Raw genomic sequence first — 16,879 nt, forward strand, 5'->3', positions numbered from 1 at the left:
CTAAAAAAGCCTCACAGCTTTGTATCTGTTTAGGGTTTTTTTTAGGAGTAGAACACATTCCCTGAAACAAGTAACCAACATATCAAATCTAGTTCAGCTGAAAGAAATTATAGACAAAAAATGCAATTAAACAAAGACAAGATCATAAGGAGGCTATGTAAATGTAATATAAGCACAAAAGTGTAGAGGTTTAAAAAATCTTCAGAAAACTGCAGTTCTATGCAGTTCTCTAGTGAGGAATTCTCAGACAAGGGACAAGACATCCTACTTAAAGCACAGTAAGTGCATTAGTAGCTCTGTGAAGATTTACTACCAAGTATTGTGCAGAGAACGATGAAGTGATTGCCATCCGATGTCGATTGCCATCCAAGGGCTCAATCATTCATTACTGTTGTGTTTAGCAAATGAATTCCTGTTCAAACTGCATATTCCTCTCTGGTTTTCCCCAAAACACAAATTTCCTATTTCAGAATTTGTCCAAAGCCATCTTTCTATTCATCAGTCTATCTTTTGACATGAATGAAACATATCAATGCTAAGTCACATGGTGAAGTAAAGTTTAGGAGCACTTAATTACTAGAAGTTTCCTATGTGAAGACACATCAAAGTCTTGCTCCAATAGCATTGCTGTAATAGTCTCCCAAATGACAAAAGAAAAAAAAGAACCTAATCCTTGATTACTTGGAGTAAGTGCCTTTCACAGAGAGCCTGGTGAACTATATCGATGACTTGAAACATAGTGCATTCCAGCTTTGTTGGACTGAAGTGGGAAAATACTGCAGAGAACCATCCACATCACACTCTGTGACCCAAGTGAAAATATTTAAGCTTAGCTCAATCTCAGTTGGCCTCAGCTGGAGGCTAAAACATGGGTGCCACACTGATCACTAGAGTGTACAGACCGTAATCTGTGAGGGATTCATAGGTAATGAAGCATTTGAATTGAACTCAGAATCTAAGAGTATGCTGTGGTACAGCTGTGAGGGACCTACAGGTGGTGTGGTTACAGAAAGGATATGTCTGCTAATTTCCATGTGGATTTATAGTACGCCCTAATTTAAAATAAGTGAGTTACAAAAGAATCCGTTTGGAAAGTCACAAAAATACTGGAAATGTTGCATAGTAAAACAGGCTGCTGCCCCTTTGCTGCACTTGGAAAGACGATGCCAGGGGGACACTGTCCTCTTACCAGCTCCGGTCCTGTGGCAGTGATTACACTAAATCCATTGGGTTTTACTCAGAAACTATCAGAAAGTGCCTTTCCAGACAGAAATTCCAAGCATGTATTTACACAGGTAAGGTCTTATCTCTAAAGTGAGACTGATTTCTTTCCAAAGCAGGGCTGTTTACCATTTGGGGTAAATATAGATATTTTTAGACCATCTTATCCTCTTGCGAATAGGTCAGCATGCCTCAAATTTGGCCCCAAGTGACTAGAGCTGGTTAGAATGCCAGGTGTACGTTTCATCTGAAATAGATCTCTCCAACTGGAAGATCCTTCCAGGTCTGTGCTGTGGCATTGTTTCCTCATGCTTCAGTGGGAAAAACACCACTTAAGGCATCATCATCATCATCATCCTCCTCCTCATCACCCCCACCGTCACTCTGGTACACTCTCAGTGGCCTTTAAGCAATTCCTGATGCCTTTTGAAAACTGGAAGAACTGATGCAGTAGATTTCAGGATGCATTAGCATTTAGGATTTCTTTTTATTTCAGGAACTTTATTTCAACTCCTTGCAACACAATTGGGAGTGAGGAACTGGGCCTATCTTGGACACAGCCTTAAATGATTTTTGGTATACTGCTGGTGTTAGACTTTTAGTAAAGATGATTCCCCAGAACAAGTATTTTACCTGTCATTTTCTAGTCTTCTAACTAGTGGCTCTGCTTTTCTAATTTTTGAACAGAAATACAATCTACTTTGGGATATCCAAATAAGGATCTCCCCAAAATGACCAGCTACCTGTGGAAATATCTTCAGTCTCCCTTCCATAGCCTGGGTTGTTTTCAGAATCCAGTGACTCTCCCACAGCCTGTAGCTGCTTATCTATTTATTTATATTTATTGTAGGCTTCTATTAGCTGTTTTATTTGTGTTACCTTTCCAGAAATTTTCTTCAGAATATTTAGTATGTTTAGTAGAAATTTTTATATTTTGTTTTTGCATTCTTAGTGTTTTCCAGCCTACTTTTCCTCTCATATATTCCTTTTTTGCCACCCCATTTATTTTCTTGCTTGTGCCTCCCGTTTTCAACCTTGGGAATGCAAATCTTCTTTGACTCTTTCACATTCTTAAGCCTCCATGCTGATTCTATGGATTTTAATTTCCGAGCTTCAAGCAGGGAGTTTCTAAGTTACTTCCTCTTTTATAAAAAATCTGCTTCTTGAAGTTCAGTATCCCAGAGAGTATGGCTTCTTCATATGTTTCTCTCCTGCAATGAAGTTAGAATTATTTACATGGTAACCATTTCTCAGGGGTTCAGACACAATTTTTAGTCCTTGACGGGACTATGTCAAATGTTGTTTACATTAGGATACAGAAAACTCTGTTCTCTACACTCTTTCACTGCAGCTTTCACTGAACTAATACAGAGTTATTTTGGCTCCAGCCTTACTGCCTTCATACTCTTTTTTTCCTCTTCAGTACCACTTCAATGTCACTTCAGTTGCTCTTATTTAGAAGTCAGTACCTCACTCCTGCTATTATCCTTCACGATCTACACTGCTTCTATATCTGGGGGTCTGCATTTTGTGTTATTTCTCTCCTCCAAGCAGTGCCCACGCAAAGCGTTGCACACAGAGCTGCTCCCCCCTCTGCAGCCCGACTTGTCCTCCCTGCACAGCTTACACGTAAAAACTGTGGTATGCCTCTGATAATTCTCATCCCCTTTGCTCAAAAAATGCTGTTTTTTTACCTCTCCGTGATAGAGTCCAGATCATCCATTTTCATACTCAGCTTTCTTAGTCTGGTTTATAGGCACTTGCACTTTTATATCCCAATTATAAGATGACCTAGATGAAAATTGTGACCTAGTTTGTTGAAAAACCCTGTAAAGTCTTTTCAGCTCAATTGCAAAAGCACTTCCCATGACACTGCACCTCACTTTTATTTACCACTCTGCTAGTGTAAAATGTCTTTAAAATAGAATTTAATTTTAAATTGGGTTTAATAGTTCTTTATATTGTCAAATTGATTTGAGAAGGCATTTATGTAACTGACAGGTGGATACATAGATCTCTTTTTTTTTTTTTTTTTTTTTAAAAAGGAACCACTTCATTTTGTTGTCTGAAAGATACTTGGAGTATATTTTAAATATTCTTTGCACCCACACATAAAAGCACTGTCCTGATTCCACTGGATATTTTCAAAGCTTACCATAATATATGCATTTTACATTTGCTTATGTTTCTTTTCAGCTGTAACAGAAATAGTTTATTTTTGAGTTGTTCGAAACTAGAAGGAAATTACCACCAACCTTTCAAATCAAGAGACTTCTTATTTTTTCCAGTTGCTTCAGCTGTGACACACTGTTGCAGCAGTCCTGTACCAGAATGGCCTGCATGGACCTTGAGAAACAAGCACAGTTGGTTTTCAGGACATCTGGCTAAGCCTTTACCCCCTTTTCCATCAGCCCCTGACATTTTGTTGGTCTTCCTCTTTTTGTCCTAATCACACTTTCTTTACCCTGGCTACTTAACGGCCTCTTCTCTTTTGTGATGTTTATTGGATGCTGTTTTCCTAAGAGGTGAAACTCAAGCTCTGCTTTTTTCACTATTCATTTGAAATAGTGATATAAGACTAACACTGAATGTGCTATAGCTATGCTGATGATGGCCTGGGAGTCTTGGTGGTCCAACCCTTTGATAGTGATTTTTAAATCCATTTGTTACATTACTAAAGATGTTTTTAGCTGGCATCACTCAACTGCAAGTGTTAATATTCTGCTCCTTCACATCTTTCAGAAGGCATTAATTGATTCAGCCTCACTGTAAACTGTAAAACTCTGACAAGGTTCCTTCACAGATGGGGGAGTTTAAATTTGTGGGAGTGTTACCATGACTAACTCAGACAGTAGGTCAGTGTCAGAGGCAGGATCTCTTGCTAAACCAGCCAGACTACAAGAAGATTAAGCCTCTATTTTTGTACATGGTATTCTGGGAAATGGCAGTACAGATGAATTTTGGAGCTGGTGTTTACCTGTGGATGCATGTCTGCGTTTCTGTATGTTATTAATTGCACGCTTCTCTGTGTACTCACTACACACACACGCGCGCGCGCACACACACACACACACACACGGTATAGATGAAAAAACTCCTTTCTTTTTGCTCTTTGTTCTCTTTCTGTGTCACTTCATCAGGAATTGTCTCTGTTGTTGTTCCTCTGAGTGTTGTCAGGGAGGCAGTGCCCTTCTTGCTGCAAGATCTGCATAATGAGTTCAGATGAAGCTGGAGATGTTGTTCCCCTCTGTACTTCTCTTTAGGAGAAGGAATATTCCCTCAGTGCAAAGCAGTGACAGTACTGAAACTCCAGTTCTGGTATCACTTCCATTCATGTCTGAAAGGTTTTGTATTAGTAAGGCACTCCAGCATGGAGGGAGAAGGAAGACCCCTCTGTTTAGACACCAAGCAAGAGCCCAGTGCAGAACATGCCCACTGACTGGTGCAGCACAACTCTTCCTCCCATCAGCCAAGACAATTGCTTTTAATATCTGGATTCTGCATGCAAATCTGTTCATGCTCTTGCTCTCTGTCTCAGTTAATTTCTTTCCTTGAGGGTGCAACAGGACAAATCCTTTGATAAATTGTTACCTGGTTAGAAGCCTTTACCTGCTTTCCCAGAGTGGTTCCCTTTGACTGGGAACCTTTGTAGTCAGCTCTTCCAGCTGTTTGCCTAAATGGTCTTTAGGGAGACTAAAAGCAGTGACCCAGGAATAGCAACATCTGACTTCAGCCAGGCCCCATGGGAATTTAGTTATTACTCACTGGATTGGATTGGCAACATAGCTTGTACCAGGTACCTGCCAAAGGCTGCATGCCATGAACCTCCACCAACAGCTGTCACTGGTGTGCTCCTTGCAGAAGTGGGGCACTGGGTGACATGCTCTAATTAATACAATGTCTGGGTGAAAAATTTCTCAGATTAAAGTCTTGATATTGATTTTAGCCATTTAGTGATCATTGTGTTCATTACAGGCATAGTGTCATTGTGTTCACTACAAGTATAAATCCTGTCTTGCAGACAGCAGGGAAACTAATGAGATTTGCACATATTCTGGCATCACTACAAGGGGTTCCAGCAGAGAAAAATGGAGTTTGGTTAAAAAAGGGGAAAAGAAACATGAATTTTAAAGGAAATGGGGAGAACAGATCTCAGGACTGCACGTATGAGTACTGAAGTTTTTTAAAGAAGGCTCTTTATTAACAACACTTACAGTGTGCTTTGTTCATTTAAGGAAAGCTCGGTATAACCAGGTTTTGGTTTTGCCCTAATCCACTTTTTTAATACTGCATGTTTGGCAAAAGTTTAGGGTCATGTTTTTAATTTATATACTCAAAGTAATTAGTCTGTTTCAATTTAAAGTTAAATAGAAGAGCTCATCTTTCATGCAACCCTTCATCTCTATACAAAATAGCTTGTTGGTCATGTACAAAAATGTTAAATTCTATCAAATATTGGCATTATTTTGGTATATCCTCAGGTGTTCTATTTGATTGAGACTGTAATAGGCTCTTGCAAGAACACTCCACATCCAGTTTTAGTCTTAGTACCACAGTGTACTTTGAGGTGTAAATCTGTCAGGTATCCAAGCACAGCAGGATACTTCAATAGTTTAAACCCAGTTCTCCCCAATCAGCCTTATGAGTAACAAAAAGCAGAATGGCCTATTCCAGTTTTGTACATGTAAAGACAATGACTTAACAGAAAGAACTGGAGGAGAAATCAGAACTGAACTCCGAGGAGAGTCTAATGGTTTCTTCTCTCCAGAAGAATATTATAAAGTAAATAAATAAGTATTTTCCAAGACTTTTTATTGAAAAGAATTTCCAGCCTGAGAGGTTTCATTGCATCATTGAATGAGAGGTATCGGGTTCCTTTGCATCTTCTTGAAGAGCAAAAAGAATTTATAAATCAGACTTCTGGGAATTGTTATCTCACAGCTTCTTCTAACAAACACAACAATTTGTTTTAAAGGCTTTCACCGAAGATGTCATAAGTGGTAATCCCTATGTTGTAAGTGGGTACTTAATGTGATTTAACTTAATGCTGATGATGCAAAGGTATTCTCCTCCAAAGCCCATTAAGAACATCCAATTTTCTGGTAGACTAACACTCCTGCTTAGTATCGTAGAGATAAGTGACTGTTTAAGCAGGACAATAAGGAATACTTTAAAACCAAGGCTGCAAAACTGAGTGGGCACAAAACTGGGGTTTTTTTAAAGTTCAGACTTTGAATGTAAATGTCACAAGCTGAGTTTTTTCTTTTTAGGAGTAGTTTGAATTTCTGTATGTACAGACATATACATACAGGCACTTTTTATCATCTTAATGGGAGTACTGGTGAATATCATTATTTATGGTAACAGTAGGCATGGTCTAGTAAGAAAAAGGCCAGTGCAAGACATTTGTGTAAATTAAGTAAAGAAACTGCTAAATAACGAGTTTTATTTCATGTATCTCTAAAGTGTAGATAATTCTAACAGTTTATCCAAGATAATACTTCTCTTACCCCATGCTTTTTGTGGATTCTGTACATGCAGAACAGCACAAAAGGAAATGGCTCTGGCATCTTAACAAAACATGCTAGCAGTAATATTTGAAAAGCTTCAGGATGCAAAGAAGAAGTGAAGGCAAACTTTTCAGGAGCTTAAGGCTGCTCACTTGGGTCTAATATAGACTTAGCACTTTGCAGGTCAGTGGCTCTGCTATTTGTCTCTGACCTAACAGATCTGGAGTTCTTCACATCAAAACCAAGTCTTGCTGAGCTGAGATCAAACGTGTTAAGGTAAGGATCTTGCCAGTGATTTATCGTGCCAGGGAGGGTGATCAGGCCATAAGGGGCCACTGCAAATGAAGCTGACATTCCAGCAATTTCTCATGTGTAGTTATAAGGTAATTTTCTCAAGCAGAGCTTTTAAGTCAAAATAAATTTGCTCATTGTATTTTTCTGTGTTGTCTATAATGTCTGAAATCCTAGGAGGAATATTTATTTATTTATTTATTTGTTTGTTTGTTTGTTTATTTATGCAGCACAGATAATTTCTAAATAAGAACTTGTTGCTAGTGATGAACATTTTAAATGGCAGTTACTTACAAGGGAGATTAAATTCTTCCAAATGGTAGAACACGTTTCCCGTGTACAGATAAATAGCTCACACTGTTTTCTGTAACGTGTAAGGAGCACATAAGACCTGCAATGCAAAAACAATGCACAACACAGGACAACTACACAGAGTAATATGAGTCTTGTTTGTACAAACCCCTCTTCATTCCCACCATTTCAAATGAGTGCTTCTGGAAGGGTTTCCAGGATCAAGTTCTTAATAGCCACAACTTCATTAAAGCCCAGTGACAGCCCAGTAATTGATTATGTAAACAAATACTCCTCCTCTCCACTCTTGATTTAGTGGATTTTAAAAAATCTTTCATTATTTCACTGTTTAAGGTGTAATAAATGACATCAAGGATCATACTCCATAAAAACCACTGCCATCCTTACCCAACTCATTCAGTGATGGCTTGTCTGCATAATTATTGAAAATGGAAAGCATGATTAATTTTTTAGTCATCCTGGTTTCACAAACACTGTTTTCTGATGCAGTTAAAGAGAGTAAATGTTCTTCCCCAGCAACTAAAGAGTCCCACTGATGAAAGGATAAGTAAAGACTGGGAGCTTAGTTTCTTAGGAATACATGAAATATTACCTGAACTATGTTATTGCTCCTGTATTGTTCTACTAACAGCAGACAGATTCTTCATTAATTGAAAAAAGTAAAAATTACTTTGAGGAAAGCCTTTATGTGCTGCAATGAAAGTTTCTTCCCACAGGTTTAATAAGGCAGCCAAAAGGAGTAAAATGTTTGTGGTGGGTATAGTTCAACAGACAATACAATCTGAAGTTTCTTCTCTTTAGATTAATTTTCTTGAACAAGCAGGCACAAAATAATCCCTTTAATGAGACTGAATTGAAATAATGCATGCTGTATCAGCATGTGGCACAGTGAGAAACTAAAATAGAAAAGGGTATCATCACAGTTTGGCAGCCTGGGTTTTGTGCAGGAAATACTTGGGGGGGAGGAGGAAAGTAAGCACGCTACTGCATGTTGTTAAGACTTATTTAATCTTCTTAACTAATTACTCACACTTCCTAATTCAAAATCATACAAACAAAAATGTTTAGATAAGCTGGGAGTTTTTTCAAATGGGTACCCCCTACAGCTTAGAAAACAAACATGACAGGTTTCCCCTGTCTGATGTGCTGCCATTTGCAGAAGAACAGACCCAAGTCCCAGAAAGACAGAAGACTAATTAAGACAGGAAGACAGGCAGGTCAAACATTTGGTGTGAGGGATGTGGGACATAGGGGAGAAAAAAATCATGTTACATTCCACTTTCACAGCAGACTGACAGGAGGCTTCAAGTCCTTTCTCTGATTCCATTTGCTGCTCAGAGACCCTGGATTCCACTGGTTTCTCCTCCCATCACATTGCTTTCCTAGCATACCATTCCCTAAATCTCTTCTGTTTGTGAGCTGGCTCAGTGGGGGACTTGCCCTGTCTGCCTTTAAGCACCTGAAGAACATCCAGGTGAGCAGAACAGGGCAGCAGCCCCTGCAGACAAGTCCTGCTTTGTCCTCTCCTCCCGTCTCTCTGGGACTGAAAAGGGGCCAAGCTCCTGCTTCCATCAGGGCTTGATCATGAGACTCCTCCTTCAGCTCACATCAGCCACACTGAAGCCTGACTTAATTTACACAGGCTGAAATGTCACTGAACCTTGATGTAGTCACTGCTTTCAAACACTTGGCTTCTGATTCAAAGTCCACTGGTATGAAGCACTGGCTTTAATTTTGGTGGAGTTGACTAGGCCTTGCTACTTGGGATTTACACCCAGAGAAGGCAAACACCCTGGTCTTCTCATCAGACACCTACCCTTGGCACAGGACTTTGCACAAACAGGATTGTACCAGAGCTGGCTGCTCTGCTGCACTGACAGCGAACCAGAGCAGCCCCACTCACTTCTTGGGGCATTTTATTTTCAATTCCACTTTTTTGATCCTCCTGCTGTACTATGTTTGTAAAGGTTTAAAATTCTCCAGCCTTCTCAGTACACTCAAAAGTGCGCACTCTAGATTTCTTGAGTGCAATTTCAAGCTTGAATTTATGAAGGTAATTTCTGTACCATTTCTGGAAAACCACATCCAAAAGTGATGACATTATCCATCAGGCTCTGAGGTCCGAATGAGAGTTTAAAAAAGATGAAGCACCCTACAGCACACAGAGCTTTAGAACGGAGCTCTTCTTCCTTTTCAATTTCTTTTTTTTTTTCCTTTCTCTTTCTATTTTTTTGGTGTGGGGGGGGTATGAGTAAGGAGAGAGAAGGACGACCCAGCAGCCAAAGAGGAAAAAGAAAAATCAACATATTCTGGTTTTGTTTGGCCTCTCAGACCTCACAGGCTCTAGAGCATGCGTCAAGTTTCCAATGAACAGCTTTGTTTCCCATTACAAACATCCCTCTGGAGGCTGTTGCCACTGACTCCTTTTCCTCAACCGGGGCCTGATTCAGCTCCCACTGAAATCAGCTGGATTTTTCCTTTTGTTCTGTGCTGGACCTCTTGAGCCTCTTGTAGCTGAAAACCAGCTATGTCCAAGAGAGCTTGCTTGCCTGAATTAAATTTGGTGCAAAGTTGTTCCTGTACTGGTACTGTACTCTCAAACAATTGCAGTTCCTCCACAGCTGAAAGACATCTCACTAAAGAACTCAAATCTGGGTAATTTCTGAGGATGATTCTGCTCTGGGGTAATAAACAACACGACAACCACCTGTGCTGGGGTGCTGGGCCAGCCAGGCTGCCTTGGCTGGTGCAGGGGTATCCCCTGAAAGCAGCACAGCCACTGGCACTGCCCACAGAGGCTCGTTCATGGCCCAGGAGCAGGATTCTGCACTGACAGTGCTTGCGGAGGTTGGACTTGAAGCCCATTACTCACCTTTTGTGAACTGCCACAAGAAGATGTGACTCTTGCTGGTCACCTGAGCAATCCTTTTAAAAAATAAAATTAAATGGCACTGCTGATCCATCGCCGGTCATTCAGCCAGCCGACTGCTGGTATTGGCTTTTGCTTTCCTAGTGCCTTCTTATAAACCAGGTTTTCACTGATTCCATAGCCAGCTGTTGGTTTCCAGTCACTCCCAGGAGTGCCTCACAACACACTCTAGAATGTGAGAGATTTGCTGTATCAAGACAGCCATAAAAGTGAAGGAAAACAAGGCCTGTGAAAATAAACAAGCTGCACCTCTGTTTTGCAATCCCACCTAGTTTCAGTCCCTTACAATCATACTAATCATTAGGACCCTTGAAATGTTTCCCAAGGAGAGGAAATGAAGTTGCTGAGATGGGAAAGGATATGAAATTTCCTGACCAGACTGAGGCACAGGTGCCCGGTATCTGGGATGTTATGCACTATTTACCAAGGGAAATGCTGCTGCTGGATTTTTTGCATGCCTCTAAAATTGTTGTCCATCCCTCCTAAAAAAGAAGTGCCATTATGTACTTTCTAATGCCTCCAGCTCTGAGAAGATGCTGAGGGCCAAGCAGCTGTGATTCTCTTATAAAGTACTTTGGCATCTGATGCCCCCTCCCCCATCCCAGCAGATTTAGTGTCAAAAGCTCTCTAAGGAAAAAGCCACATATGAAAAAAGGATTGTTGATGGAATGAAACTATAACCAGCTACTAAATCAATTGAGTTAGGAAATTCCCATTCCTTCCTCCATTCATCCAGAACCAAATCTCCTGTGGGAAGCCATTATTATTTAGATGTTAAAATCCTCTTCCTGTACCAAAAAACATTTCTGGAGCAGCAACAGCACAAAAACCTTGTTTATTAAATCCATGGGAAAATAATTCCACCTCCAAAGAGCTGAATGCTGGGCCACTGTCTGTGCACTGCCTGAAGTTCTTAGTTAAACAGCTGGGGAGCCTGAAGAAAATGTCTCATGACATCATCACTAAGCAATATTGAATTAAGAATGTAGATCATCATTTCACTCACACATCATTTGAGAACATTTTCAAGAAAGGAAATGAAAAGTTACATTGTTGCCACCTGTGTTGATTATTCTTATGAATTAAGAGAGCCCGAAAATCTTTTTTTTTTTCCTGTATGTTTTAAGGAAAGACAATAAAAAAGAGAGGCAGAGAACATGCAGGAATCTCCAGTGAATGTAAAAATCAGTTCAATTTCCCAAATCCAGGGCTAGCCCCAGGCTCAACAGCAGACAGAATCTGAAATGCCATAAAACTAAAGCTCCTTCAACTAAGACCTGCAATGGAGATATTAGTGCTGTGCTTCATTTTAATTAACTATATTTATACACACGCTCATGAAGATAGTTGTTTAATGCTTCCTTGCTGGTAAATAGTGATGAAAACACAAAATACATTTTCTCCCTGGTCTAAACTTTTATATTGCTGCACTGCATATCAGAATGTCCAGCCTGGGTTTGTACACATCCCTTCCTCTTTGTATACTTGTCACTCCAATTACCTGCATGGTTTAAAATTAAAAATAAGTTGCTAATAATTACTAAGCCAGTGGGGATGGATGGCTACTGAAACAAGAGAGTTTTTATTTGCAAATTAAAGAGTTGTTTATTTGCAATTCTAAATTTGCTTTGTGTTATGCTAAAAACATTTACTCTGCGCTTGATTTCAAAACTGATGAGCATCCAAAATGCTATTGAACTCAGGGTGTAATGCTTGTGAAATGCAGGTCTTGTGCAAAAAGCAATGTATGATTTTCATCCAACTACATGTCAGCATTCCAAATACCTTGGAATTTTTACATGGTAACTTTGCAGTTTGCTTTTCCTTTGTATACTTTTCAGTGTGATGGTGTGTCTCCAAGGCTCTGAACAGTTGCATGACCTGGAGGATGAATGAGATTGCTTTCTTGATGAGCCCTGTGGAACTCTCTCAACAGAGGCCATATATAATTATTTATATAATGATATTAACAGGCAGGATTTGAACCTAATAAAGACATGGTTAGGCCATTGTCTTGCAAAGTTCTAGCAAAAGATCTGTGAGAACGTGTATATGAGCAAGAGGTTATTGTCAGTACCAGGAGGGATGTGACTGTTTAAAGATAACAGGATTAGGAAAATCCATGCCCTCTCCATCTTTCATTTGGAAAGGAACAGAAATTGCCCAGAGACCTGTGTGATGTGATCTCATGAAAATGACACTCCAAGGGGCATCACGTTCACAGGGCAGCTGGGAGCTTCCACCCAGGCCTGTCACATTGGAGTGTTTGGAACAGCCCCTCCCATGCCCTCCAACCTCACATACCCAGCACCTGCACCCTCAGCTCCCTGCTGCCCTGCTCTGCTGGCCCCTTTGGCATCGCTGGGGAACAAACGTTTGGTTTCCTCCTTTGCCCACTGCACACCAACCACAGCCTCCACTTACAGGAGGCCTTGGCTGCTCTGCCACTTGGGTTTTTCTTGGCTAAACCGCTGCACTGACTGGGACATCTCAGCACAGCAACAAAGTTGGCCTTCTATCTTTGCTCTGACATTACTGCCATTACTGCCTCTACTGAGAGTAAATGTCAAACAAAATGTTTGTGTATTCCAAGATTCTTAAAGTGCTCCCTTCTTTCCTTTGCCTTTTGGCACAATGCTATTGATAGCACCCAACAGGCCAGGTTATTTAACTACCACAATACCACATAGCAAATGCATGACACATTATAGATTTTTCTTCTCCCTACTGCATATCACAAAAGGTAACACTAGGACTCAAACAAAAACAAATTACCTCAGTAACTCCTGGAAAACTCAAGTGGTTAATCAGTTACCTTTTATTTACATATATATGCTTAATGCTGAATTAAGTTGTAAAAACCAAAGGCTGATTTATAGCCACAGTCAGCCTTAATTAACATTGATTCCAGGGGAATAGTAAATGTGAATAGCCTTCACAATTGAGGTTGAACAATGAACTCACTGGGTGTTGTCCAATTTGTAGCATGATTTACATGGAAGCAAGCCCCTCTTTTTCTAAGGTTACTCCTTTTTTATCTGGTGTTTAGGATGGGTTATATATAATCCATAGATAGGAACATTTGCTGTCAAATATTCTCCCTGATTTAGAGTCAGCCTTTACCATGGTCACTATAAATAAGGGAGAAAAAAACCCAATTTGAGGCTTTGCAGGGATTCCTTTTCCTTGCAATGTGTCATCGCTTCTCCATTTCATGGCATTTTTACGAAGTGGCCATAATGAAAGTCAGATTAAATGTACAGGATATATACATTTAATCAACAGCCATTGGAGTCAGTAGTGCTGGAAGAGTTATAAAAGCCCCTGTGAATGCAAATTTATTGCAAAAGAATCTGCGTCTCGGTGGTAGGAATATCTGCTGAATGGTACTACCTGACACAGAACACCTAAAACTTTCAAAAGTGAATTATTTAAGTGTAAGGCTCTGCTTGTAAAGCCGCCAGCTGCTGGATTTCAAGACTTGAAACTGTTCCAAAACATGGAACTAGGTACTTTATTTGTGCACTAGAGTAAATACTCTGATTTTACTGCCAATTTAAATGTGCTCAGTTTACAGTAATGAGCTTGTATAGGCAATACCTTGTTTATAGAAAGTGGAACAGGAAGAAACTAACATTAACCATTAACAGTAGCAATTTCTCTTGCTTTCAGCTCTAACTTTATGCCAAATAGATCCTTCCCATGTCCTATCTGAAATATTTACTATTACTGTTCTTTTTCTAAGTCAGTGGGATAAATGGAGCATTCAATAAAATGATACAGCTTTTCCTTCCAGTCAGCTTGAATTGCAGCACTCTTTTGTAATTCCAAGGCACTATTTCTCATTCCTATGGTGAAATGTATTTCAAGAACAAATATATGTCCTGTGTACTAGCAAACCTGATGATAGGTGTTAATCCCAGCAGAATGGGAGTTAACATTTTTTAATCTATTTTAAAAAGAACAGACCACTTCTCTAAGGGAAGTGTACTGAATTGTGGCTGCCACGACTTCTCAGGTTCTTGTATCAACCAAACTGCTTTATCCTTTCGATGCAGCTCACACGAGAAGCCCATGTGTTTATGTACATCCTGTCACCTTAAACAAACATGCTTACATCTTCTCTGGCCATCTGCTCCTGAAGCTGGAAGCTTTTCTCCCTTCCCCTCCCTCCTCAGCACCCCCTGACACACTCACTGGGTGCAGTTAACTCTGAGAAAACTCATTGGAAAGCACAGACTAAATTCCTTCTTCCACACAGGTCACAGATCTCAGTGTTTCTTTGCTTCACTTAAGGTCTAAAAGAGACAATGGTACACCAGAGGATTTTGGCCTGTGGCACTGGTCACTAGAGATTGTGCTGGTGATTCTTTCACTGTCTCATTTTTGGTTAGCTCCAGAATGTCCTAACAGGGACCAGTACTTGGGTTTGTTGGAACAGTGTCATCACTGAGCAGGAAGACACCAGCACAGTCTGAGGACTTCACAGTCCAAGGACACAAACAGATTCAGGATAAATGGGGCATGCAAGGAAAGCAGTGGTAATGGTGTGGCAGGTCCTGTGGTAGGTAACCTCTGAAAACCTGAACAGAAAGGGCAAGGAGGAGTAAAGAAGGGACTCTGGAATGGATAGAGGGGCACACAGCAGAGGCTGAAGTTTGAGGCACAGGGAAGATGAGGAAACACAACAGAAACACATCCATAATTGCAAATGCACTTGGAATTGTTGGTTTCTGTGTACAGTTCTACCAGCAGGGTCTTTTCAGGCACAGCTTCCTCCCACTCAGGGTCGCAGTGCGCTGGACACAAGTGATCTCTGGAGCAGGAGCTGTGACACTGCAGTTACTGTGGCATCGAGCCTGAGCTAATAAGCCCTGCTGAGAGGAATACAGCTACAGGACTTCCATTTGGCTTGGAGAATAGGTTTGAGCAAGCTCATGTCTGGTAACTGAAAACTCTAGATGTATTTTTTGCCTTCATGTGTATAAAGATGGACCAGTTTCTCTCACCTGAGTGTCTTTGATTGGAATGGAGACTCCTCAAGCTCTCAAAGGGTCCCTGTCTTTTTAAGCACAGCCCTGTATAAAAAAAAAAAAAACCCAAAACCCAGGTGGTGAACATTCCTTCCCTCTGCCTGTGAACTCCTGCTTTCAGTGGAGTCAGGGGTAAAATTCCTGTGTATTTCAACGAGGCCAGGACATCCTCTTATACATTTAAAGTTGTATTTCATTGAATCCAATAAAAGCACATTGATATCTGGACTCCAAGGAACCCAAATGGTGTCTGGACTTTTTGAACACTTCCAGTCTTAGAAAGATTTAAAAGACACAAGGAGTCTGAATACCTGGAAAACTTTTTGCACAGTCATTTTCCTGTAGTGGTTTCTTTAATACTTGCTGAAAGAGAATTGCATCCTGTTCTTAAAAGTCATTCAGCAGAAAACAACTGACATGTATGCAGCTACCAGTAAAAATCTACTTTAAATAAACTCATTTGTCATTACCTTTCTCAAGACAGCTGTTGTCAGCACCATTACCATTTAAATTTGTTTTGCCCCTGACAATTAAAATATCAACACTGAGAGAATGTAACAATTTCCATTGTTCCGAGCAGATAAGCAGGTTCGTTTTGTGCTGCAAGCCGTCACTGTAGCCATAATTAACTGACTGTGTATTGAAGAACTGTGATGTTTGAGATTATTCAGCCTTGACTGGGATGTATCAGTGACTAAATGTTTACTTACTGAACTGAGTGATTACTCCAAATCCTTGTCTTGTCTCCAGCAGTTTCAAGGCTTTTCTATGATACAGCTATTTCTTTTTTTAGTTTATTTGTTACAGTTTTTGAACCAAATTTGAACATCAACCAATGTTTAGACTTTGATGTTGCTTCTATAATGACACTGCTATAGAATACAGAAAGACATCAGGGGCTGACCTCAGCCTGAACTCTTGAAAACTGTAATTTTCACATGCAAAAGTAAGTTTCAGTTCTTTTGTATTAGAATCTGCAGCTTTTCTCGTGAGTTTGTTGTTATATACATTACTGTTTGCCCATGCAAGAGACCTGATGACTTTTCTTCCTTTTCTAGATTTTCATCAATAATGAGTGGCAGAATTCTGAAAGTGGAAGAATATTCCCAGTATATAATCCAGCAACAGGAGAACAAATCTGCGACATTCAGGAAGCTGACAAGGTAATATAGCCCATGAATGGCTACATGTTTAATGTATAAATTAAATGTATAACAGATAATAGAAATGTATAAATAGATCAAAGCAACCAGTCCAGAATAGCACTATTGGACAGTTCTTTTATTAATCATATTTCCAAAACCCATCATGTGACTAAGGTTGTATAACAGCAAATTCCATAAGCCTGCTTGTGTTATTTACCTGTGTCTTCAATTTTCTTCTTCCTTCTCCCTAGGTTGATACAGACAAGGCAGTGAGGGCAGCTCGGCTGGCTTTTTCCCTCGGTTCCGTTTGGAGGAGAATGGACGCCTCAGAAAGAGGCCATCTTTTGGATAAGTTAGCAGACTTGGTTGAAAGGGACAGGGCGATTCTTGCTGTAAGTGGCACATAAAAATCAGCAGTCAAATCAGTTGTCAGTTTTA

The 16,879-nt window shown here is 40.1% G+C and overlaps 1 protein-coding gene across 4 annotated transcripts in view; it reads left to right on the top strand.

Moving 5' to 3' along the window:
* Window positions 1-16,879, top strand: part of ALDH1A2 (aldehyde dehydrogenase 1 family member A2) — a 52,113-nt gene that overhangs the window by 6,723 nt on the left and 28,511 nt on the right. For 2 of the 4 annotated variants that reach the window (XM_062501827.1, XM_062501828.1), the window contains exons 2-3: window positions 16,355-16,459; window positions 16,693-16,833. In XM_062501827.1, the coding sequence (XP_062357811.1) occupies window positions 16,355-16,459; window positions 16,693-16,833 (246 nt within the window). Of the gene's footprint in view, window positions 1-15,048; window positions 15,073-15,445; window positions 15,455-16,354; window positions 16,460-16,692; window positions 16,834-16,879 lie in introns of those variants that run through there. The other 2 variants (XM_062501829.1, XM_062501830.1) reach the window with 2 other exon arrangements.

The sequence above is a fragment of the Cinclus cinclus genome, chromosome 13, assembly GCF_963662255.1.
Source record: "Cinclus cinclus chromosome 13, bCinCin1.1, whole genome shotgun sequence".
Lineage (NCBI taxonomy): Eukaryota > Metazoa > Chordata > Aves > Passeriformes > Cinclidae > Cinclus > Cinclus cinclus.